This window comes from Corvus hawaiiensis, chromosome 6, assembly GCF_020740725.1.
Source record: "Corvus hawaiiensis isolate bCorHaw1 chromosome 6, bCorHaw1.pri.cur, whole genome shotgun sequence".
In the NCBI taxonomy this organism is placed as follows: Eukaryota; Metazoa; Chordata; class Aves; order Passeriformes; family Corvidae; genus Corvus; species Corvus hawaiiensis.
Window position 1 is genome coordinate 50,665,434 of NC_063218.1, and position 27,187 is coordinate 50,692,620.

A 27,187-nucleotide genomic window follows, 5' to 3' on the forward strand; every position below is an offset into this window, starting at 1 on the left:
TTCTGTCACTGTGCTGTTTAATCCAGTTAAAAACTAATCTATACAGAGTGGGGCTTTTTTTTTTTTTTACATATATTGCACCAGAGATATGAATTTGTACAACATTAACCAAATTTTACCCCTTCATCCTCCTACCAAAATCACAGCCAAGTACAAAACCAAATCACTGCATCTTTGTGGTGGAGCTGGTGTCTGTATAAAGTTACAGTTTTGTTGTAATCACCTCCTAAATGAAGAGCAGAATACAGGTGTAAGCACTTGTGCCCATGATATTCCAGTCCCTTATTTCTCTGTGGTTATAGCTTTCTACTTCCCCAGTCACAACAATTTTCTACAAAACTCTGGATGTTTCCACGTAAATGGGATAAGGGGGCCAATCGCCAACAGCAGAGTCAGGACCTTACAATCAAATATAAGAGGCTGCACCGAAACTGAAGCTTGAGCATTACATTACAAAGCCATCATGGCATTTGATGGCATTTGTGAGGAGGCAGAAGTAGCCTGAAGGAATGATTTGTATGGTAGAAATGCCTCCAAAGGTTCAGTCCTTGAATTTCTACAAACGTCTGTGGCTCTATCACTTGTCCTGTGTAAACTTTCATGAGGGATGGGGAAAACACAGTAAGATTTCCCTTCACCTTTACCATGACTCGTGAATAATTCCCTCTTGGTTTCCCTCCTCACCCTGTTACCCATTATCAGGCTACAACCCCAAAGCCAGGGCTTGCCCAGAGAAACTTCATGTAGCTGAAACTATGTCTGGGCCTCTTTGCAAACAGATGAGGCTGTTGAAAGATATTTTAGTCTCCAGACAAAGACAAAATCAAACTGTTGTTAGAATTGCCTAGAAATGACAAAAAATGGAGACACTGGTTTTGCAAACTACTTACATAAAGAATGAAAAAAAAGGTAAAATAAGTCAAATTGAGTGGTATAAAGGAAGGAAATGCAACATGACAACTTACAGGATAAAACAGATAAGGGAACCTAATCTGTTCTGGCACTGAGTTCTGCTGCATTGTGTGGAGAACATGAGTATGCCCAGGTCTGATGAAAGAAGCCTTGAGCATGGAAGGAATGTGCCTGGCTTCCATCAGTCAAAGTTCTTCAGAGTGAGAAATTTCCCAAATGTCAATACAAAATGTTAGCAATTGCTTTCTGGTTGTTTTGAGTTTGCCTAAAATATTCAAGTCTTGTTCTGAAAGGAACATCTTTCTCTAACAGAGGCGTGCTTCTGTTTCTTTGCTCAAGCCCCAAAATACCTCTTTTAATGCCACTGTCAGCAGTTAGCCACAGAACAGGAAGGAAATGTAAAGGATGCTGGCAGAGGTGTGTATCTGTTCAAAGCCAGCATTATACAGTCAGAACAATCCATGTTAAAAAAAACAAAACAAATGAAAAAAACAACCACGAAAACCCAAGCAAACAAGGGAATCCACACAGGGTTTACACTTCAGGATAGTTTCAGTTTGAAATGAATGAGAAGCAGGGACACTGGCACAACTTTTCAGCACTATAATAAAACTGACAAGAAAATCAACTTACTCTTGTAAAATCTTGGCTTGCAATACTAGGGACCTATCCTGGTTCAATACCAAAAAAATACAATCAAGTAGCACCCCTGATTTAGGACACTTCATAACCTTAGACCAACTGCTGAAAGACTCAGAAGAGTCAATAGTGAGACCCTTAATAAATCCCAAATTCATGTCTGAGAAGAGCTCTCTGAAGCACATGGTGCACTTTGAAAAATCTGGTTTTATTGTAGGAGGTAGGAGAATCTGCACAGAAAAAGACAATGAGTCTTGTTCTGTTTTGCACAATATTTCCATCAACATAAAAAGCTTACTTAATAACATGCAAAATTTTGAGATCAGCTGGCATCTGATGAAAGAAATGGGGACAAAATACTGTCCCAAGGGCCAGTTGAGCTGTCAACTGCTACACAGAATTAATCTCAACAAGGAGGACGGTTCAGATCAATACACAAGAAGTACAGCATTCCTTTTGAAGGCTTTCAGTGAAATTCTTAGGTTTCTGTAAACATGAAAAATATTCACTGTTCCTCATAATTCTTTGCTGTGTTTAAATTTTAAAAAGTGCAAATTTTCTGTGATTGAGAAGTTTGTTTTTTATTTGGTCTCAAAGAAGAAAGGGTTTGGTAGTGCTGGAAATAGGCCTTTACCTATGGTCTTTGTTTCCCCCTCTTTTGCTTTTCAGCATTTCTGGAAAGAGTTCCTACATCAAACTAGACCTAACTGAACATTCAGGCCTGTTCCCTGCTTCCTCTCTGAGAAGATTCTGATTCATGCCTCAACACAGAATGGCAGACATCTCCTCGCTCTTTGTCAGGGGAGAGTTCAACAGCTCAGTCCCCTGGCCATCAAAGTTTTTAATATTAATGGTTTCCTTAATTTCCTCCTCTATTACAGCCTCTACATGATCCCCTTGTGTTTCTAACTGATGCATTGGAGAGAAAATTATTTTAACTTACAAATCAAATCTGACTGATATTTCACCTCTAACAGTCCCGATGATTTTACAGTCTGAGGGAGAAAGAGGAAAGTTCATGTTTCACTCTGATTTCCTGTCCCCCCCACCCCTCCCACCCCTTCCCCACCCCAAATAATAAAGATGCTATAAAGTTGAGGCACAAGTGGTTAAGGGTGAACTTGATCAGTTCTGACAGCTGGTTCTTGGACATGTCCTGGTGGTAAAGGCTGATCACCTCCCACTGGGTGTTTTGGTGTGTCTCCAGCTTTGGGTTCACCAGCTGTAAAACAAGAAGAGAACCATTTGTAACTTCTTAGTAAACTGGTCCCAAATGTGAACATTCTCTAAATGAAAGTTTCTAGCATAGGGACACTCAAACAAAACCTTCTATTTTCTGAACCAAGAGCTTTCTGTGTGCATAACAATGAAATTGGATTGAGATTACCCAATAGACTGCACTATTAGTCAGTGGTACCTCTCAGATTACAAGTTGTTTCTGCTTTTAAGTGAAATATTCTCACGTAACACATTGTTTTTTCTGAAATATACCATGTTTTTATGAGACCTTTAATCCCAATATGGGAAGCTTGAAAAAGAAGTAAGTAACAACCTGCTCCTGTATGTTACTCCTCACTGCATCAGTAGTTGCAATGTTCTCCCTTTGCCAAGTTTGAGTAATACTAATTTTCATAGTTCACATAGTAGCTCCAGTGGCCTCTATATTTAAAATAGTGTCTGCTTGGATATTCTTGATTCAGTGAATGAGTAGTGACTAGTTCTGGCTAGTATAATGAATTCTTATGACACTTGATTAAATGACTTTGCGGAAAGATTTTACATAAAGTAATACATGTGTTAAGAACCGTATCTGCCACAACATTTCCAGTATCAGAAGATGTATCATATGCAATTACCCATAATGGTTTTACTGAAGGTGAGGGGAATTTAGGCTCTTGGAATGCAGGACCATAAAATGAAGTTACCCACAGGCAGTTTCAAAGCAAATAGAAGACAGAATTAAATTGGTTCTGAAATCTCATAATTTCCCTTCACAGAACTGAGTGGGCAGAATTTCAGGGTACCCAACAAAGTAAGATGTAATCACTGAACACAGCTCCTGCAGTTTGAAACCCCACTGTTGGCCCTGCAGGAGCAGTGAAGAGCTCCTAGTGTTCAAAAGGCTGCCTGGATAGATCTGAAGCTCATATTTGAGATCAATGTCAAGAAGTTCTTGAGCTTTGCTGATCATGTCAGCACATGAACATGGAAGCCAATAAAGCCAGCATAGTTTCAACCTTTCTAGAGAGGAAGAAAAAGTTAATTTAGGATGCATGGGGCAGCAGAGCCCCTTTAAAGCACAAAGGAAACCTGGGCAATCTGCTGTGGATAAGAAGTGCTAACATATACCTGACTGTTTTGCCACCACCACTGATCAAGTGCAGTGATTTATTATGCCACTCCCTTCTCCTGAGGGTGTTGAAGCACTGGTCATCCATACTGCCCAAGACTAACTTGTTGTGTCATGCTGCATCCAGTTGCTGGTAAATTGGCCACTGAGGATTTTAAACGCTTTGATTTGTTCTGCAGCCTGAGACTGCAGTGCAGCCATAGATCCTGGGACAGACCTGGTCTTTTCTATGTCCCTGTTCTTCTCTGGATGCTCAGAAATCCTGGATACCCTAGATCTCAGTAATGTAGACTGAGAGGTACAACACAATCCTTCTCTGCCCCTTTGATGCCTTGTGTTAGGACTCCGGTTTCTTACTATGGACTTTAAAGGTGAGATTTCAGGAGTACTTAGAGTTACATACTTAAAGACAGACCTCTCTCCAGAGGTCATTAAAGCTGCATTAAGTTAATATTTTTAACAGAAAATATGGAGGTAATGACTTTTACATTGCAGAACTTATTTTAAAGTTTGTGTATCTACACAGAAGGACACGTACGGGGTTGGATTTTCAGTTCTCCACCTGGTCCTGCAGGAGGATTTCCCTGCTGTAGTTTCTTTTGTTCCATCTGTTTTACAACCTGGTGAAAAACAAAATACAGCAGTTGAAAAACTTGAATTTGTCAGCTTTATCTGATGTGACATAAATGGGTACACCTAAACGAAACCTTGCAGTTATGTAAGGTCTTTCTTAGTGGGTGTACTGCTGAGTTGCTTTAATTCTGAACAGCTGTGATACCATTAGTTTAGAATTCAGCTGGGACTCATATGAAAAATCAAGGTAAATCTCCAGAGCTGGGGATTGTCAAGAGCCATTACACATATAAGGACAGAGAAAAGGTGAAAACAAATATATTCTGTCCTCATACATGTACCTGCTGAAGCTCTTGTTTCTGAGCCTGAAGCTGATCGTGCTGCCTCTGTAGCTCTTCCTTCTGTTTCTGAAGTTCTTCTGCCTTCTTTCTAAGTTCATCTTCCTGCTGGGAAATGTGGTTTTCAAATTCCTTCAGCTCATCCTCAGTGAAGAGCTGCTGCTGATCTAGTGTCTGCAAGAAAATACATACAAGTGTGAATACGTAGCCAGGAAAGCATGTGTGCTTTTTATTATTGTCTTACTGAAATTCTTGCACAGTTCACTAAAAAAACCTCAGAACAAAATACCAAGACATGACACCGTGTACACTCAATGAAAACAGCAAAATAGTAATTTCTCAGCTATTTTCTCAACAAAGCTCTACTACAGATTTAGACACAGGAGAAAAATATCCTCTTTCTTCCAGCTGAGCTCTTATCTTCCCTTTGAAGCGATTCATAAACAAAATGTCCATTTCCATTTGAAAAGCACGTGTGAAAAGCTCTTCCTGAATCCCCGGGGTGGCGCCAGACCTTTTCCGTTTGTGTGAGGCCCGCGGAGTTCACATCTGCATCCCATCAGGCTGCCGCAGCTCAACGCTGCGTTCAGCTGAGGGGCTTAACGACACACATACCACAGCAGAGCTGGAAAAAACCAAAGGTCACAGGCATGCCGTTTGGCTTCCTGGTCCAAGTGCTGGTAATGGTGCTGTGTGTTGTACTTGGAACACATTTTCATTACCTCCCAGCTATCTGGCTCCAGAAATTCCTTTTTCTCTGTAGCTCGCAGGAACTCTTCCAAAGTCACTAGCCGGTCCTTGTTGATGTCAACCTATTTGAGGCAAAAAGTTAAGCTCAGTCTAAAGAACAGGTTTTGGTGGAGCTAATGTTTTAATTTCATCAATCCAATATCTTCAAATATAACCATTTAAAATTTTTTTAATGTCCCATTTTCAAGGGAGTGCCCACAACATTTTCTGAAAACTTCTCTCACAAGCTTATGTAGCTTAACAAAAATTGAACCAAAAAGTAAATCCTGACATTTCACTTCAAAATTTATTGGCTTTATTGGAAACACTTGTGCTCACAGTCCCAAAACTAATAGTGGAAAGCACAATTTTTTTTTTTGAGAAAAATGTTTTGTAGCTTTCTGGTAACTACTCTGACTCGCAGTTACAAAATTATCTCCACTGTTGGAGGGGGAGGTTTTGAAAAACAGAAATCCCACCCAACTGAATTGTGTCAGAATCCTTTGAGGGGAAGGGAGGAAATGCTTCCCTTTATGACTAATAGATGACCAGGCTTGCTCTGTTCCTCAAGTTTAAGGAATACAGTTGAATACAGAAATATTATGGGTGGAAAACACAGTGATTCAAAACACCCCTTTTCCATTCCTGTGTCTCCTGAGCTGAAAGCCCATCAGACCCAGTGAAGGTATTCACTGTCACAGGTGATACCTTGAGCTCTGAGCCCCCTTTTAAAGGGACAAAGGTGAGCTATAGGAAAAAAGACATTGCTCTACTCCCTCTTCTCACACCTAAATCTTACCCATTTGCCAAGTGCCAAAGCACATTTAGAATCTTCCTTGTTTGACACACAATTCACAAGGAATTTCTGTTGAATCTCAGAATCTGCAAACAACCATGGCTACAGCACAATTCCTTCTCTGGAACACTTTAAATAAAAACTAGTCAGCAGGCATTACATCAGAACACAGGGAAAGGGCTTGAGCATTGTAACTTTACATGAATCCCAGCACAAGCAGCATTCAGTGTGACAGGCCCTCCCTTTCTGCTGCACTTGGACAACACTTCATGTTAGGAGAACTGTATTTTTTGAACACAAAAGGGAATCAGCCCCTACCTCATTCATTACATGTTCTCTCATTCTCAGCCTTTCTTCTTCCATTTCAACCATGTCATCCTCTTCATTCTTGGGATCATAAACTTTTTCTAACTGGAATTTAAAATTAGTACATGTTAGTTTGAAGAAAAGACTGCTCATTCAAATGGCAGAGCACATCTGGAAAAGCAGTCTGAGATGTTGCTCTGTGTGTGCAGTTTTCCTCTTTCAGCACAGTATTTAAGCAACAAGTGCGCCTTTCTTTCCTAAGAATGAATTTTTCAGTTAATCCATGTGGTCTGTTACAATTCAGTGCTGTGGATGTTACAGTAAAGTTGACCTCAGTGTGCACTGTCTGATCCTACATTTGATTCAAAGCAGGCAGAGGTTCCACGTGGTTTCTGGAATAGGAGAGAGTGGCTTTTTCACCAGGGCATGCAGCTGACCCCATAAGCACTCAGGATATCACAAGACAAATTCAGTGCCAAATTTAATGGTTCACTTCTCTTCTTGCACAATGTCTTTCTGGAGAGTTCATGCTTATTTGCTTCTACTTGGCTTTCTCAGGCATTGAGCTTCACTTGCCCAGCTACAGCTAATTTTAAGGCCCTGGGCTGTTAAGTTTTTACACTACAAAACTATAAAACAGTGAGACATCTGTCAAAAAAGACTGCACTACACCTTCACTGTAGTGAAGGGGATTATGGCAAATTATTGTACCACAGTTGAATTTTCAGACAACAAACCAAGGCTTCAAGAAACTAAGAGCCTGCCTACTTTATCAGATGCACATGTGCTTCAAACTAGCCAGACACAAAACATAGGAATTTTCTGTAGCCCCTTCCACAGTGCTGTCCCTGAGCCAAGTCACACAAGTATGACCTTTTTTCTCATAACACTTGTTGATAAACACTGAATGAGCACAGGTGCCCAGCTTTAGAACCTCAAAGCCTCTACCAGGCTACAGCTAGGGAGAGCAAGAGAGCAGTTCTCTACACTGCAATTTATACAGGTAATACCTATCCTGCAGATTAGTTATAGAATCTCCAGCAAGCCTGGGGCAGAGAAATACATGAGCACTGATATCTGACTCTTATCCTTCAACTACTTTATTTTGCCAGCTGATAGGTTTTATACTTTTGTAGAAATATTAAGGATGCACAAAACTTGGCATGAATACTCTATTTTGTAGTCCAAAGCCTCCAAATATACTTGGGAAAAAGAGACATCCCCGTAACCTTTTACTGAAAGAAGCTTCTGAATATTTTTTTTTTACCTCTTTGGTAAACAAAGCTTCTAATTCTTGCTCATCCAGGAAACCATCATTATTGACATCTACAAAAAAGTTTTAAAAAGACAAGCTGAGTACATATGGGAAGTGATACAGGTAAATAGATGTTAAGAGAGTTAAGTAAAGATCAGTGTACACATCTCATTTAACAGGAAGTTGGTTACATAGGTTGTTTCTTCTGTTTAGATGTTTATCAGGCATTGGCTGGAGTCTATTACCATTTTTGGTTGATTGGACAGATCCAGAGCAATCTCTCTACTACTCAGATTAGCAAACTGAAATAGGTCACCACAGGATTGCGCAGACTGCAACTGCCAAAAAATATTGCTGAGAACAAGTTGTCCCCATTTAACCACTAAATTTGTAAATAGACTCAGGAGCAACAAGATTCTGCAGGAAAACTTTAACTGACAATACGACTCTCAAAAAAAATTAAATAATTACATGACAGTCTATATAAACATGCAGCACTTGAGGTAAGTCTAAGATGACTTTACATGACAAATGCAGAGAGGAGAATATTTGGTAATTAATAATCCATCTTTTAGTTTACATTGTGCTCTGAATACTGTTACGCTACCTCTGAAATGGAAAGAGAATGTCTACTTCAATTTGTTAGCCAGTATTTTTGTGTAATTGCTACAAAGTTTCCTATATACTAAGCTCTAAGGCAACAGGTGATTTCAGCTGTTTCTGTTTTGGTAGGTTTTGCACAAACAAGCTACCAAAAACTTTCAGAAAGCTATCTTTCAAAATCTCTTTCTAGAAAGAAGAGGTAAGATTTAGTAACTGATGATCTTCAAGGTCCCTTTCAACCCAAACCCTTCTATGATTCTGTAATACATACTTATTATATTTTAATAAACTGAGATAAAAGTTCAGACTCAAACTAGAATATTTTTCTGCATCTAAATCATCATCTTTGAGATTAGTCCAGTTCTGTGTACTGCTCAACCCTTTGCAGCCTAGTGCCAGGCAGGATCTACTTAGGGGTACTTTGTGATGAAGCATTTAACAGTATCAGAACAGAAGGTTACATGGTGACATAACCACATGTGAAGCAAGATGTTCATTGAGGAGCATCCGTATCTCTGCTACTGCTACTACTTATTGTTCCTAGCTGCCCATTCCTCAGAGATCTAGAGGCAGGATTAGAGGGTTCTTATTTTATCAAGGGAAGCTTGCAGCTTGAAGAGGCTTGGCCCTTCTATGACCATTCCAAAGATTAGGAGTGTCTGGTACTCGTCTGCAGAGATGATGAGAAAGCAGGTTTTGCCCCTGCACAAATCTCTGAGGATTTATTCCCAGTACATACTGTGTAAGCAAAGTTATCGATATGGACAGCCCTCTAAGCACCCATACTTCCCTAAGGAATCACTACTGGTTTTTGCCTGTATGATTTTAGGAGTAGTTAAACAAAACTCTGAAAGTTTTTAAATTCCATTTAAAACATTGCACAAAAGTTACAAACAGTGACAAATATTTTCTCCTCTGTATTATTCAGATTCATCGAAGTTGCTTGAAGTGAAAGACTTCATCCTAACATATGACAAACTTGTCCTCAGCAGAATGTAACAAAGTCACTTCACTTGTTCATTAGATTAAAACTAAACCTCTTACCGTGCAATTTGAAAAATGTTTTGGGGTCAAATTCATTAGGATCTAGTCCATCTGCTTCTTCCCACACCTCTTTCAGTTGATCTTTGCTTCCCTATAGATTGGTTACAAAGAAAAACTATTCAAAAGACAATTTAGTGTAATTTCCCTGCATTACCTTTGTATTATGGTTTCTCTGAAAGGCTTTCTTTATTTGCTGATTAGTCATGTGGCAAATGGAATCTGTGGCATTTTCTTTCATTCCTTTTTGGTCAGGTCTAATACTTTCATCAGACAGAAAGGTCCAGGGAAAGAGGGAGTGTAAAGGAAATGCATATTCTGTGGAAAGGAGCACCTGTAATAATCAGTCATGGCCACACAGCCCCAGCCAGAAACAGCTGAGGGAAGCTGAATTATTTTGCCTTTCCTAGAGCAAATGGTACTGTGATGCAGCTCCTTGCAGGCCAGGCATACCATGAAGGCATCCCTACAGTTTTGAACACTGTCGTGGCTTCTTCCTCATGAGTTTCAGTGTCTTTGTTAGTAAGAGTTCTGGCAGCAAATAGCACACCTGCACAAAAAGAATGGGGTTTGTACAGTGGGGTTTGTAATGCTCTCAGCATTGTGCCCACTCTCTGCTCCCATGTCAGTGAGAGGAGGCAAGTGATGAGAACAAACAAAACACACCCTTCTGTGTATTAGCTTTTTCTCTCTGGAAAGGAGAGCTTGAACTCAGGCACATAAGAACAGGCTGTGGCCTTACAGGATGGTGAACTTTAGGGTGATCTCCATGTTTTTTCTTCATCTCCTCAAATTTGGATTCTTCTCGTTTCCTCTTTTCTTCATCCAGTGTTTTTAAATACTCTCTCCTCTCATGTTCTTTCATCATCTCGTATTTCTTAAACTCCTCATGGCGAGTCTTATCATAGTTTTCCAGGTCACTTGTAGCCTAAAAATACAGATATATGCAGACGTATGATTACTTGACAGATCTGACATTAAAAACCCTGAATTGTTCAGATCTGTGGGCAAGGCTGGCCATTTTGCCATTCAGGGCAGACTGGCTGGGGGTTCCTTTCACATGACAGTGATGCAGAAACATCTCCCTTTGTCATTTTCACGGAAATTAAATTGTAAGGGTTCATCTGCTGGACAGTTTTTGCAATAACACAGTGCTGTGAGAAGCCATCAAGGTGTCCTTTCTCATCAGTGAGTAATAAATGAACTCAAGTTATCAAGTCCTACACTAATGGTACCATTAACTCCTTGATCGTTTCAGAATAAGAACATTTGTAGCTTATCCTACAGTTTAATGACAGAAGTGCCTTCATTAATAATGGGACTTAGTTTGCAGCAGCTTAATACAGATTAAAAAAACCCCCAAACAATTAAATGGAGAGAAAGGGTATGAGAGAAGAATTTCTGACAAACTCTTATATAAAGATGTGTTATTTTCATACAGGCTAAGGTATTAAAGGATGTTTTGGTAGTGTTTTACAAAGGAACATGTTTACACCTGATACTGTCCCTCCATTATTCACATTTTACTTTTCAGATTCACTGTATGTTTTAAAAAACAATTCCAAAGCTAAGATCCCCTTAAGTACCCATTAGACCCTGTCAGTATTTTGGCTGAGAAGTGAGAAGACAAAAATAAAATATATAATAAAAAAGAACTGGCCTTTTAAGGATATGCTTCTCCAAGCCAACCAGAATTTTCCCAGAAATGATGTTCAGAATGTTTGGAAAAATTACAATATCTCTATAAAAAATAATTTTACAGAAAACGGACATAAAATCTTCCAAGGGTAAAAAATTTGCACAAAAATTACAGAAATCTTGAAATATACCTTATCTTTCATTTATTTTGTAAGTATAGAAACTGTCAAAATTTCATCAGACATGCAGTGCTCTCTAAAGCATAGCTGAGATGAAAATCATTTTTCCCTTTGGGAAGTGTGTTTTTCTCTAGCTATACCATGCTTAGCTTAACTGCACCTCCTGAAAAACCCCCCACACCTGTGACAGACACTGAATCTGCTGAACAGACACTGAATGCCATGTCCAATATAAGCAATTTCTAATATTGCTATCTGAAGTTCTACTCTGCTGTGGTTTTGCAGCTTGATGTATATATAGGATATATCCTAAAATTCATATGGCTTGGTTAGGGATGATTATTTACATCATTCTGTGAGACTTCTATACGATGTAGAAACAGAAATCAGAAAATACACCTGGGAAAATATACCTATTTCACCTGTATTTAATTTAAAGGCTCTCAGAAAGGTGTATTTTATTCCCAAAGTTGCTTGTACTGGCATATGAATGCAAGTCCTGTTAAGATGACATCCCAAAACTTATGGACTCTTTTGCATCATGCACACTGGCAACAGTTTTCAAGTGTGCATGCAGACAATTGACAAAAAGTGAAAGCTGCATGTCATTTATCAAATGTGGTATATAGGAAAGGACTGCCCTTTACCAGAGATAAAAAGCATAATAATTAAAACCCCCCCATAGTAGTTCATATCTGGAACTCACTGCTTTGATCAGCATATCCAAGTCTTTAGGTTCGAAGGTGTCAGGATTCTGATGGTTCAGGTGCTCAAACTGCTTAAGGAGAGCCTGATGGTCTATACCAGTGTCTGGAAGAACAGGTACACAGGTAAACATTAAAGTAAGTTTGAAATCCAGCAAAAATGGAGCTTATGCCTTGTAAGTACCTGAGGTTCCCTGAGGACTGAGTAATTTGTTGGAGGAAACAACAGCAACAATTCTAAAGTTGCTTTTCCTGAAGGAGGTTGGCAAACTTGATGGCAATTTGCACTGCCTTCCTTCTGGTGGGTCAGTGCTGCATTGCACACAGTCATTTTACATGCACAAATTACAGCTTCTGTTTCAGCAAGAGCAACTATGATCAATTTGAGCTTTACAAACTAAAAGTATTTTATTCTCTTTTATATAAATGAGATAGTTGAAACTGTGATCTATCAAAGCTAACAACTTCCATATTTTTCCCACATGGGGAGAAGTCCAACTCTTCTACTGCCCAGGACATTTTGCAAATGACACACATCTGGCCAAAGATTTATGTACAATATAGTGTAAAATTGTATCAAATCAAATAAGCAAATATTCAAACTTCATTTGTGGAAAAAAGAGAAGTGCAAGACAGTGAAGAGTCAGGTCTTGTGTCTAAAAGCTGGAAACCTTTTCTCTTCCTTACGACAGGAGTGATACCCACCAACATCAACACACAATGCACTAACAACTCAACCCATTTCTACCACAGGCTTTTCTAGCTGCTACCATGGTCTCTGAACATTAATGCTACATAATAAGATTCTCTTAAGAAGTGTATGCTTTGATATGTTAAGTACAACAACTGTGACAAGCTTTTACTAGATGGCTTAGCAAAGAATATTTCATTTGCTTAAAAAAATTAGAAAACACAATTTTAAACATACTGTTCTTTCACAAACTATCTGCTTTACAATCAATGCTGTGCTTGTATTATCACAAAACAGCAAACACTGGCCAGGGCAGATTTCAACCATCATTCCTCCCTGGTGAGATCATAATTTCTGTTTACATATATGTGCCTTTGTCTGTGTTTGAAACATTTTTAGAAGTGTAATAATAGACTTAAGAAAAACCAACAAAAAATAAAAAACCAAGCCCCCAAACCCATTTTCCTCCATTTCTTACATTTAGGGGAAAAGATTCATTCTATTTGACACTATTTACTTGCCACATTACTGTATGGTCTGAGACCCAACTCCTAACATTCTTCTGGCCTGTACTGATCAGTCAAGTAGGATCATGGTGAAAATGTTTAAAAACACATCTGGATTAGGACCGAATATATGCAGAATATAATCTCAAACCTGGTTGTCTGGGGTTTTTTAAACCTGATCCAGGTAAGAGGAAAGAAGGCGGGGGGGGGGGGGAAGCTGTGCCTTTTTTTCCTTTTTGTAGATCAGACAGAAGACTAAGATACTAAGTGGTGTTATAGGGAAAACATTACAAGAGCAAATAAAAGGAAATCAAACCACTCTGCCTGCCTGCTGCTGCTCTAGAATGCTCCCTGTGCATATTCCAAGATGCTGTCTAGGTGTGTAGATGCAGCTGTATTTTATAGGTAAGCTGGCCATACTTGTACATAATGTGAAGGACTCATGGGTAAAGCTGACTATAAACTTTGCAAAATGCTTTCACAGCTTAGTACTCATCTGAATATTCTGAACTGCAATCATCAGTTCCCAAAAGTAAGATCTCACATCTACATGGTAGGATCTGAGCTGCTGGGGGAAATTGTTTTCCTAAAGCACATTCTGTTAGTTACTATTAATTTATGAAAGTAGAGAGGGGTAGAAGTGATCAGTCCATTGAACTTCAAAATACCTGGGTGTGTACACAGCTGTTTTATGTATCATTAGCTGCTGTCACCTAGCTGTGAATATCACCGTGATGTCACTGGACTGCTTGTGTGCAACAGCAGCAACATCCCCATAAACATTTATTTGCACTTCTTCAGTCTATTTGCCACATCTAAATTTAGCTTAGGCTGCAAGACATATCCTCATTTTAGGAGTATTTTAATTTGATACCTTATGTATTCAATTCCTTGGGATCCCCCTTGAAAGCTTGCAAGCATCTTTATAAGAATAAAATACTGACAAAAAAATTCATTTGCTACCCCCTAAGGATATGAAATACTGTGGCATGTTGTTTTCTTGAACACAGTCCTTCTGTGTTACTGGTTCTCTGTGAGTAATCTATGAATTGAATTGACAAAAGTAAGAGGTTGAAAATAAGAGGCAGAAGTATTTGAAAAATCCACAGAAAGAAAAAAGTTCAGTTATTTCTAGAACAGAGATGGCTTTTCTCTTCTCTCCAGTTTCCTATAAAGACAGGTCTGTAATGGCTCCAGGCCAGCTCAGAAAGGACACTCACTCTCAGCTTAGTCATTATTGGTGACAACAAACAACGCATGACTGCTGGACTTTGACATTTCTCTAACATAATTCCATCTGTTAAACTCACCTAGATAAATGCTGTATTCTTACCTTGAACAGAATCCATTTTAGCTTTAATTAACATTCTTAATCTTGCTACCTCTTGTCTTTTTAGTTCATCCAGCCGTGTTCTCACATGGTGGCTTACTAAATCAAGCTCTCTGCTTAGCTTTCCACTCTGTTAAAAAACAAAAAAAGTTATGTATAAACACTGATAGAAAGAAGCCTTTAGGATTCCCATTAGACATGAGCTGCAAGACAGCAGACTAATGGCAGTCTCTGGCAATACTGTAGCCCACACTGTAAGAATCTCAACATTTTTTAAAGAGCAGATTCAAAATTTTTATGCCTCTGGTTATGGAAACAGAGAGGAATCCTAAAAGCTTTCAGAAAAGAGAATTTCTAAGTATCTTGCTCCTCCAAAGAACAAGACCATAACCTTGAAGGAGCAATGCCTAGTAACATTTGTGACAAATTTCTTGATCAAATATTCTCAACTGAGTTCAAAAGAACTGTGAGAAGAATACAAAGTGCCTCATCCCCTCGAGGAGGGCTATTAGACTTGAGGGAAGGTACAAGGCAGCAGCAGCCACCAATGTCTACTGCAAGAAGCTGGAAATGGAGAGTAATCTCCAAGGGTGATGCTAGATAGAGCACGGAAAGAAAAGAAGCCACAAGCTGCCAACAGCATCATGAGGGATTAAAGGAAACACAAAAGGCAGGATCTCCTCCTTAAGTCTGTCACTTTAGACTGTTTCCTACTTGTCCCTTCCTAAATTTCTAGCTCCTAAAGGGGCAATGTAGAACAGCCACCACCTAGAGCCAGGAGCCAAAGGAAGAAAGAATACAAAATATGTGGCTCATCACGATGGATTTAGTTAACGTTAATTTAATTATTTTTTTGAACCTACCTTTATTTCCTCTATGTCAGCAGTCTGGAGTTTCTCCCTGAAATGCTTATCAGTTTCTAAGACATCTATTACTTGCCTGAGATATTCATCATAATAAAGTCCTGTATCCTTTAAAAAAAAAAAAAAAGGAAGTTGAGGAAAGAATATACTGACAAACAGTTAATTAGTTTTGCTTAAATACAGTTATAAAACTGACACTCTAATCTCAGCAACACAGGCACTGTGCTCTCTTACGTATCTTTGTTTGTTCAGATTTGCATCATTGCCCTACAGCAATTTATGATTCATTTCTTTCAGCAACTGGCAAGGAAGAGGAGAAAAGTGATTAGGAACCCTCGTAATACACAAGCATCTGTCACGTTAATATAGCGTGTGGCTTTCTTAAAACAGTGCAATTCATTTGTTACTGTTCTATTTGAAACACTGAACTGGAATCAGTGATTAGAATTTCCTAAGGCACCACCCAATCACTTGAAATAAGTCTCTGTGGAACAGCATGCTCTTCCTGTTGTATGCTGGGAATTCCTTCCATGTGCCACCTCACCTTTAGCAGCTCATTGAAAAAAAATAAAGAGCAAACTTAAAGGGAATCTCCCCACAGTAGATGGCACACACTGTGAGAATACTGGGGAATACTAGTTTCCTTCTAAAGGAGTTTGCTATATCCAGATTACTAACAATTAGGATAAACACTCAATCAGATAAGTTTCTTTATACTTACTGGATTTTCTACCTTCTCTCCTTCTACATGGCCTTCTGCTTTGACTTTTGTCTTATCTATGTCTATAGGTACAGCTTCCAAGGCCATTAGGAGACATGTCATCAGCAAAAGACACTGTTGGGGCAGGACAGATAACCTCCTCATCTGAAATGAGACCAGGTCACAAAAATAAACATACATCATGTTAGCATACTGTACTAAGCAAAATTTTTTTACATTCCTACATAGATACCTGTAATAACCCACTTTCCTCACAACGTTCTGCCCTCAAGGAACACGAAAACCCAAAGAAGTAAATACAGCCTTAATTTTTAAAGGCCATTCTTAGGAAAACAGATTTCCTCAGATTGACTTCCACTTGTGTGCCAAACCTAAGTTGTAAATGGTGAGAGGTTTGTTTGTAATGTGTTGAGGTATTATCAATAGCAGATGGGAACATTTAGGATGTTCAAGACTCACATAACTAATACTGATATTCCTACTCAGATGATGTCTTTGCTGAATTCATTAGCAAACTCCTAAAGATCATTAGGGACATTGAATCAGATCTTAGCATAGTAATGCCAGTATTTTTTATGTTTCAAAACTGAAGTACTTTGCCTAATTTGAAGTCAAGATCCTCTCCAAAATTTATGTGCAGGAAGAATATTTTACAATCCGTGTTTTATCCATATTTCAGGCTGACAGAGATTCCTGAAAAATAGTGTTCACACTACCTGAAATGGTTGCTGAGGCTGGGGCTTTATTAAGCCAGTTTCCCCCATACTTTCTTTAGTGTCTTATATGGAGCTAACTCAAACATAATTTGATGAGCACTGAGGACTTTGAGTTCTTGACCTCTGTCTTCCCCTTTATCAAACTTAGTTGAAAATAATTCATTCAGAAACTGGTAAAATGGAATAATTAGATAGAGTGAGTATAGGCAATCAAGCTAAAAAAAAGTAATGATGGTAATCCTAAGCATCTGACAGCCAAGTCAGGCTCTTGACACAATTTGTCCAGTTCAGACTGTGACACTCCACTGTCTATGGATATTCCATAAGAAGTTTGAGCAAACTCAATATTACACTGGTAATATAAATCACCTCCTAGAAGGTGAAAGTTGCCAGTCAAAGGCCATATAAAATTAGCTTAGATGTGACAAAGAAAAAGACATAACATTGAAGAAATGTGCAGTCAAATAAATCAAAAGTATACCTGCTACAAGGGGAATTTCTGTACCAGCGCTTTAGCAAGTCATGCGAGAAATTCTGTCAAAAGTATTTATGTCCACCAGCAACAAATCTCTTTTTAGGTGGAGGGATGAAAGGGACAAACTAATTATGGTGTCAGTGCCAGTTTTCCTGACTACATGATCTGGTACTTGACAGAGAAGCACTGCTTTTGCTGGGTTAAGCTGCCCTTTACTATGGCAATAAATGTTGGTAGAGGTACATACTTAATATTAAGCATTGTTGACACCCTTTATTACCCCTTATTCAACTGCTAGGAAAATAAAAGCACTCTTATAGCAAAAAAAAAAAAAGAAGCATTCAAGACATGTAGAGATGGTATTTCTTTTGTTGGGGATGAGGAAATAGCTGGAGATTAAAAGTATATCCACCTATCCATCTCTTATTTATATGTCAAAAGCTCAAGAATTACAATAATGTTCTAAAACTGTTTTTTCTTAATCACATCTTCAACAAAAGGAGCCTAAATGGATTATGCTCTGCAAATACTTGTTACTTTCATTTTTAAAGATAACTAACATCTGATCATTACCAGATGGGATAGCAGGAACTATTGTTGCTGCCACATTGAGCATTTGAAATTGAACGTCAGCATTACTGTCAGATTCACAAGATTCATAACCTTGCCTAGGTTATGCCCTTAAAACAAGCAAACAAACACAAAAAGAAACCAGACCCAGACTGATTTCTGGAACTGGCAAGGTAATTTCTATACCTCTACACAAACCTTTGGCTTGCAGGGACTTAAAGATCTGATGAGTGGAAGGGTTAGTTGTTCCCCACTGCTTTTAAAAATGCCAAAGTTCCTGTATGTTGGATGTTTTTAATTACAGAACATTGTTGTATAAATCCTGTGCCTAGCTTTGTAATTTCAACAGGATCTAATCACAGGAAATGATAATAACTAACAAATTCTAGGTCTTCAAGTCTCCTACTCTTGATGTAGATGCCAAGACTCAGAGTAGTTCTTGGTACTACAGGTAAAGCAAAAACCCACCCTGCTCAAGTTCTTGCAGAGTATGACTGGGGCTGTCTAGTAATCTCTAAGTGAAAGGATGTAAACATGCATAAAGTCTAGGAAATGCATATGAAACAAAACTAATTAACCCCAAAATACTTATCAAGAATATAATAATTATATATATACTCTCAGCATTTTTGGAAACATCTTTTAAAAGGTTATGTATGTGTGAAGTATTAATTTTTAAAAAGTGTAGCCTTCTGATAATACTAAAAATCTGGAACCTGATAGATGGATATTTTTCCAACCAAAATATTTTCATATATACAAAATTATAGTAATAAAAGTAATTTAATATTATTATATGCTGCTCTAGTTATGCAAGGTGTGTAAACAGTGTTTTAGAAAATCATTATGTGGCTATGAAATGAGCATGCTCAAGCCCAACAGGTGATGGCAGAGAAGCACAGAAAGCCAGGGACTCAGGTGCTTCCCACAGGTCTGCCATTGACTCATTCTTTGCCTATGGCAAGTACTAAAGCCCACACTTTCAACAATGACACCTAGTCTTTGATCCATTTTAACGACATAACTAATTTCTTTAAACCCCTGACCTACAACTTCTAGCAACATGAACAATTGTGGAGACAGGGATTGCCAGTTTAGGTGGAAGGGGGGGCACACTCAGATTTTTCAGACTTTTTCCTTTCTCCTGAGGAACGCTGCTACATAAAATGTCCATGCTAAGCTGAAACGACTGAGATATAAGTAACCATCTTGGTCTGCCAAACCCCGTATGAGGGAGCACTAATCACCTCCAGATTTGGGATGGACAACTGGAGCTGTATCATCCTTATCTACCTCTGCAGCAGTCAGCAGAGCTTATCTATCAAAAGACCTAATCGAACTAGGTGCCATTGGCTCTGATCACTTTATGTGGAATTTGTGTTCATGGGCAATGGGGTTTTTTTTAACCTTTGTAATTACATGCTGTCATACATAATGGGAAAGACTGGATGATATTACAGTATGCTCTTCATATCTATTTGATGTAATAGGCTGCTCAGAAGACTTCACCAGGCAGTTTTGCTTCAGGTTGTATAGTGGGTGTTTTTAGTGTAGTTTTTTTATAAAACAAGCTAAAAACTTCACACATACCAGGAAGAATTAAAAGCAGAGGAGTCCAAAATGGGTAAGTAAACAGTATCTCTGTCATCACAGCTGACTTTGCAGACAACTATGCCTAACACAGCATTTCCCACAGTATTTTGAGGAACCCAATTGTGAAGTAACAAATAAATTAGAAATACATTAGAATAAAAAATAATTACCTAGTGAAGACAGAGTTACTGTATTTAGGTATCTACTAGTCCTAGACTATACTTACCAAAATTTCCTTACGAAAAGCAGGTGACTAAGACATGAGTTAACCTTCAGAGTGTGCCTGTCACACCTGACTCACTGAGCACCTTCTACTCTGACGCGTATCAGAAGAGAGAAACCAGGCCCATTGCAAAATCTAACATTAATCACCTGCCAGAAAAACTCAGCACAATTCTCAAATTCAGCAACTGTAGGGAAGCATGAGAAAAAGCTCTAGATGAGAGGAAAACTGGGCTTCCCCTTTTTGTTCCACCGAGCACTTTATTATTAGGAATTCATTCCACTCCCAGCCCGCTACCAGCTGCTTTTAAGAGTTCTGGATTTTTGAAAACCCATTCCTGGATGCCCATCCCTTCTCAGGCGTTTTGAGTGCATCCATGTGTCTGAACCAGGAATGTGGCTTTCTTCTGTACTAGAGCCACCAAGTGAACAATCAGAGAAGGTGCTGCAGAAGAGGAGCAGTGTCAGTTTGCTCACTGCCATCAGCAGTCCATAATGCACAGCAAACACCCTCCTACCCTGCCATGTGGCATATTATTATTACTATTCTTCCTACTTCTATAAACTGTAATAGAAATATAAACTGTTATAAATCTGCCCAGCTGACTACTTTCTCAAAGATAGATGGGGAGAGTTAATGTCACAATTGTCATCTGGAAATTGAGTGATTTTAGTCAGACATCCAAGATAGCCCATCTAGATGTAAAGGTAGCACAACTGTAATCTGCTGGTATCAGAAATCAATCTTATCTTTACAAGAGGGATAAACAAACATTCCCACTTGTAGGACATAAAGAAAACTAATCATAAATGTAGTGCTCTAGAACTGACAAATACTGTAGTTTATAAACAAAGCCAATATCTGAAGCTTTCAGGGAAAAGGAAAAATAACTTCTCAAAGTATTTCAAAAAACAGAGTGAGAGCCAAAAGAATGAGACAGTCAGCAGAAAACAGAGCCACCAATGTACTTGCATGAACAGAAAAATACAACTGGAAAAGAAAAGCACCAGGCTGCCTGCCAGCAATCTTGGTAATTTGTTAATCACAAACTCCTATCAATGTCAGTGAAACAGGATTGAACATCTGAATTATAAAGAGCTACAGGCTTTGAAAGGTAACTACAAATCTCTACTTCTAAAGTTTGTTTTAGCCACAGTAACACAAGCTGCTAAACACCTATTTTATACAGTGGCTAGGTGTTGTGATACAAACCCAAAAATTACATTTCATTAACATAGTACCCCTTGCCCAGAAAACAGCATCGTGCAGGTACTGGCATCTCCATCACCTTCCCAGCAAAGCACAAATATTTTTAAAGAAGTAACACCCAATGTCAAAGTTTCTAAAACTGAGATAGGCAAAAACCATCCAGTGATATCAGGATGCAGTGTCTGCACATGTAGAAGCTCAATGGATGGCCATGATGCAAGACAGCACAACACTGTAAATGTCATATCGCACGTTTGCACTTGCCAAACCCATGTGTACCATGATGGGCAATGAAAACATAAATCTGGACTCACACAATACACAAATAAACCTACCTATTCATAAATTTCACATATGCCTGCTCTATCTGATATGGAAATAATTAAACCTGTGTGAGACACAGTGCAGATGTGCAGGATAACAGCAATGTTCTCTACAGTCATGACCGTAACGTGACTTCCTATTTTTACGCTGTGCATCAGAAAAATGAACAATCTTCACAGGCAGTGCTGAATTACCAAAAAAACCAGGAAACAGATAAAATATATCTACTGATTTTTATTTTTCTAAGAATATTCTACTCTCAGTACTAGAATGAGATTTCAAGTATTCCCTCATCAGTCTGCTCCAGTCACCTAGCATCTTGAATCTGTTTTTACCTCTCTGAAACAGTGATGATGTACCTGTCCATATATCACAGTTTAAATAGAAAATATTTCATTCCATGGGCTTGTTCCAGTTCTTTAAAAATTATGTGCAAATCTATAAATTGATCCACTTACAGAATCCTAAAAAAAAAAATACATTAAATGCTTGAAATGAGCCAGAAACAGATTATTCTTCTGCCATAATTCTGTGTTTGGAAACACCAGTGTTAGTTCCTCCCAGTTTTTTCAGGAGCACTTGCTGCACAGTCACCCTAAGCTATCATACCTTAAGCAATGATGAAAGTCCATGAATCAATAGCTAATGCATCTTCTTCACACTGTTTATCCAATGAGTTCATGAGGCATAAGCACAGCTGACATGTGGCAGCAATTCTGAGAAGCAAGTGAAGAAACCTGTTTGCACTCACTCTGTTACGGTAAACCTCTGGTTGTGGTGGGGGTGTCTCTTCACTTGGTCACCAGTCCCCCACACTGAGGTTGCTCCTTTAAGACATGAGCAGGAAATGACATGCAAAGGGAAATGGCTACAAGCTGCAAGAGTTTTCTCCTTACAAGTTAACGTTCATAACACAGAAACACCTGCACCCTTCCCTTCCCAAATGAAAACTGATCCTTTTAGAAGTTAATATGCAACCTATTAACTATTATAAGCCAGCTACTATTGCTATATAATTATATATATATAAAGTTTCATCATCCTTCAAGTATTTTTTTTCTCTTCTTTCAATGCTGTTCACTAACCCCATGATTCAGATGTTGTTTTTTTTTTTTCCTGGCCAATATCAAACATGTTTCACATTGGTCATGTTGTCCTAATCTTTTGTTAGAGCACATCCCACTCAGTTCTCTGCACCAGGAGACCTTCCTTATTTTTTTCAAGAAGCATTTTAATCTTGCATGTAAATAGTTCTATATTAAACAGTATTATTTAAGTACATAAAGGCAGCAGAATCCTTTTTTCTCATCCTGTTTACTTGACTTAAATTCTTTTGAGTTGTATTTGTTACATTTTCACTGCACTGGAGCTGCTTAATTCTCTTTACAACAAAAAGCTAGCTGCTGGAACAGCTGCTTTTTTCAGCTTCCCAGAAAAGATAGCATGCCTTGACTGTGCCTAGTACAACATTTGCTGAAAGAACCTCCTTTTAAAAAATGCACTTCAGCTGTTTTATTAAATGAGTCATGCAATAGTAACACAAACTATGAATGCTCGAGTGGGAAAGAGCAATTTTATGTTCAAACCATATACGATATAGGATAATATAATGAAGCAACACAACTCTGTCCAGAAAGAAATATGGCATAGAAGCAAATTGTGTCTGCTGCTACACGTGCTTAGCTCTGTCCTAAGTGAAGTCTGAAAACCTTTTTACTTCTTGTTGCAATGTTAATGGTTCATCATTTAAAAACCTGTGTGCACACACACAAATGCATATACGTATTTATAATACTACCTGCCTCCAAGGAATTTCCCTATCCTTGCTTCAAAAAAATAAATATCGCTGTCTACAAAGCTACCTTAGTAACTGAAGAATGTTGAAATATTAGGCTTGTTTTTCAAAGTGACTTGTTCGGTTTTATTAATTCTTTCCAACAAGGCTGGCTCACAAAAAGATTTATGAAGCTAACAGTCAAGCAAAAACTTGTACTGAATTCAATGTATACTTGCTAAAAATCTTATCAACTTCAAAAGCAAATTAAAAACAAATATTACTGCTACAAATATAGCTTCCTGCACTCTAATTTCAGTTCCCACATAGAACATTATACAACAGTACACTTGGAGTCTCATAAATTCATTTTTCATAAATGCAAATGGCAATTTTGTCAGTGCTGACGTAAAAAGCAATCTCCAATGTGCTACTACATGTGAACAATGAATTAGCTCAAACTCTTAAGTCAAATCAAAAAGTATTTCAATTATTCTAACAATATGCATTTTGCTCTAATCAACAACAAGTGATGATGCCAAAGTAAGCCTTGAATGCCACAGAAGTCCAAGGTAAATTTTTCCCCCTTCAAAAAAAATACAAAATAGTTATCCAGAATAAATCTAGATCTAATGTTGTGGAGCCAGATTTAAAAATATTTAGGCACTTTATGATAGCTGCCTAAGGAGATTTATGTTCGCGGTTTGCTAATTCCCATTGATTTCTACTTGCTTAGAAACAAAAATACGCATCAACATCCCATTCTAGTTTTATGAAGAACAGCAGGAGAAATGCACTCATGAAGAGCCTACACTTCTCTTGAATTACCTATGATAAAAAATAATATTTACAACTGAATATGATTTAAATTGTTCTAATGAAATGCAGTTTCTTTTGTTCTTCCAACTGTCAAATCACACACAGTACGGAAGAGCCAAAACTATTGTAAGTAACGTGAATTTGGACTCTGATTTAATTTGGTTTGGCATTAGCACCTGGCCATGACTTAATCTACATAAAAGCACACCCCTGTCCAAAAGGCTCGTGTCTGCTACTTATCTGACAGGAACTTCAGAGAAATCTCTTCTGCTTACTGAGCAATCAAATAACTGAGGGCACAATACCTCGCTAGATCAAATACCTCTGCACAGGAGTTCAAACCATAGGAAGCCCTGATAGCAGCTTTAAACTTAACAGTAAATGATTTTATCTTTCTTATGTAAAGCACATTTGTTTAGTCAGCACAGCTCTACAACTATTGCGTCAACGTTTCCACACCTCTAACACTTGAGTCAATATATTTTACATTTTTTACTACCTGCTCTCCTCTTTCATGACTGCAATTTCAGTTATGTCTGTATAATTGAGGGGAGGAGGGGGACAGTTTTTGACAAAAAATCTTTGATTTGGCTTATATGAACAGAAAGTTTACGCCAGCAGCACTACCAGTGCACAGCCAAGGTATGCAAACTGCACCTTAGCATTATTAAAATAAAATTATTTTTGTTGCTGTTGCTTGGTTTTATTTGCCTAATGGGGTTTTCTGAATATAATTTCAGACATCAAATAATGGTATCTCAGGGAGTGTTATAACAAACTTACATCAGATGCCTTTGCATCCAATTGCTAAATTAAGTTTTACGCAGACCCAACAGGCAATATTAATCTGTAATTTCGTTTCCCCCTTTTCTTTGTTTATGTTAACTGTCTTGGTTAGAAGTGAATGAGATTCACATTGCTCTACATCAACACAATTTGTTTAAACTTAAGTTATTCTTTTTTACATAACTATCTTTCTTATTCTGAAACAAAATACCGCTACCATCCTAGAGATTACAGAAGCAAGTAAAAGGGAAAACAGATGATCACAGTTAGGAGGTACTGTATGTAACCAGGTTAGTAATCTGTGGCTGATGGTGGACAAGGCACTGTGACTGTACAAGATCATTGTGTAGTAAATTACAGTAAGAAACATAACAGGATCTTAAGTGCTCATAGAAACGTGGGCTTCTCCCATAAACTGTCTCTGAGTTTTAAGCGGAGGTCCATAAAGGTTACAACAAAATCTGGTTTCAAACTCTTTGAGTGGCTCCTATCCAGTCTTTACAGTAGGAATCTTCCCTGTGCTGCTGTATTTGGTCAAGAGGGACAGTCACTTCAGAATTCAGAGTAGAGCCGCACCAATATGGAGTTAGCTACAGGACTTCTCTTGACACTGAGAGAAAACAAAATGACAAAAAACCTCGAAACAAAACAAACACTGAACTTGACATAGGCACTTCACTGTTGATACTCTGATGGTCTCATGTTGAAACTACTGGATGTTATCCTTCCGTAGCAAATACTTGTAAGTCAAACAAAGGCTTTTTTCTCCTACAGGTTTACTAAATAGTGTTGCAAAATGCAAATTCTTTTGAAAGCCTTAGCCATGTTCATTTCCGCAAAAAATGTTACCTCTCTAGAGCCGCATCTCAACCTTTTCTGCTTTTGGAATTATTTCTGAGTGCAGCAGCCAGCCTGGCACTGGAGTACTTTCCAGAGCCTCTCCATGGGTACTATAATAACAGTATAGTAAGAAGTGGCCAGCTCTGGGGTCCCCAGCACAGGAAGGACAGCGATCTGCTGGAGTCAGTCCAGAGGAGGAGACCAAGTTGATTAGAGCCATGGAGCACCTCTCCTACAAGGAAAGGCTGAGAGAATTGGGATGGTTCAGCTTGGAAAAGAGAAGGCTTCAGGGTGACCTAACTGCAGCTTTTCACTACCTGAAGGCAGCCTCCAGGAAAGATGAAGAGAGACTATTTAAAAGAGCATGCAGTGATAGGACAGTGCTCAAGACCAGGTTGGATGGGGCTCTGAGCAGCCTGGTCTAGTGAAAGGTGTCCCTGTCCATGGCACGGGGTTGCAACTGGATGATCTTTAAGCTCCCTTCCAACCCAAACCGTTCTTTGACTCCAAAACAGTAACGCTGGAAAGGTGTGCCCTTTCGAGGGAAACCCGTCCAGTCTCCTGCCCAAGTTTTCCCTGCGGTTGTGCAATTACGAGCCACTCAACATTTCTGCCGCTGCAGCTGCCGCCGCTGCCAGCTCTGCCTTCGTTTCTGCTGGCGCTCTACAGCTCCTCGTCACCTGCCGCAGAGCCGCGGGCCGGCCGGGGGGGGACGGAGGGACGAATGGAGGGGATACGGGGACACGGACACACACACCTGGAGCCGCCTTCCCGGCGGGCGCCAGGGCGCCCCGGGAAAACTTCAGCTGCGCCCCGCTCCCGCCCCGCACGCCCGGCAGCCCCGAGCCCCGCCATTCCACCGCCACCCCCGCGTTCCAGCCCGGTCGGCGGGAGGGTGCTCGGACCCCCGCGTCCCCCCGCGACCCTGACAGCGGCTGCCCCGCCGCCAGGCCTCCGCCCCGCGCCACCGACGGGGGCACTGGGACGGGCGGCGCTACCTTTGGGTCCCGCTGCGGCGGGAGAGGAGCCACTGCTTCTTAAGGGCGAGGTGCGTCCTGATCGCGGGGCCCGAAGCGGGGGCTCCGGCGGGCGCGCTGCGGCGGCGCTGCGGCTCGGGCTCGGCTCGGCGCGGCTCGGTGCGACAGCCCCGCGGCGGCCCCGCGCCCGTTGCCATGGGCACAGCGCCCGCCCCCCGGCGCGCGCCCATTGGCCGGCGCTGACCCGCGGCGGCCGTCGCGGAGCGCTCCGATTGGGCGGCGCGGGCCCCGCCCCGCCGCGACGCGCGCGCCGCCGAGCGGGGAACGTGGCGGCTCCGCGGGGCGGGGCCCGCGCGCGGCGCCGGCGTCACCGGCGGGGCGGGGGGCGGGACGCGGCGTGAGGGCGGCACCGGGGCAGCCGCGGGGCTGCCGCGTTCTCGGTGCTCGGTGCCCTCGTGCCTCGAGTGACGGCTCCCTCCGTGCGCCCGGCGGCGTCCTGTGCAAAGCTCTTCGCTGCGCCGAGCACTGCTCCGTGTCCGGTCGTGGGCTGCGGTGTGGGAATTTGAAAATGAGCTCTCAGGCATCCTTCGCCAGTACTGCTCCTTCTTTTTCCTAATTATTTTCACTCATTTGAGTTTTAACTGTGTTCAGACCTGGTTTTCCCTTTCCCTTAGAGGACAAAAGTCTTGAGCTCCTTGCAGATTTAA

The 27,187-nt window shown here is 39.9% G+C and overlaps 1 protein-coding gene across 2 annotated transcripts; it reads right to left on the reverse strand.

Moving 5' to 3' along the window:
• NUCB2 (nucleobindin 2) lies at positions 1–26,649 on the reverse strand. 2 transcript variants are annotated; one of them, XM_048307425.1, is made up of 13 exons: positions 26,502–26,649; positions 16,175–16,318; positions 15,454–15,561; positions 14,594–14,720; positions 12,066–12,169; positions 10,285–10,470; positions 9,546–9,636; positions 7,911–7,969; positions 6,656–6,748; positions 5,535–5,624; positions 4,816–4,986; positions 4,440–4,521; positions 1–2,773 (listed from the first exon to the last, which is right to left on the reverse strand). In XM_048307425.1, the coding sequence occupies exons 2-13, from the start codon at positions 16,316–16,318 to the stop codon at positions 2,661–2,663; spliced, it is 1,368 nt and encodes a 455-aa protein (XP_048163382.1). In that variant the 5' UTR covers positions 26,502–26,649; the 3' UTR covers positions 1–2,660. The 2 variants fall into 2 exon arrangements, with proteins under 2 accessions (XP_048163382.1, XP_048163383.1); XM_048307426.1 differs by lacking the exon at positions 26,502–26,649 and adding an exon at positions 21,894–21,969.
• Between the last annotated feature and the right edge of the window lie 538 nt (positions 26,650–27,187).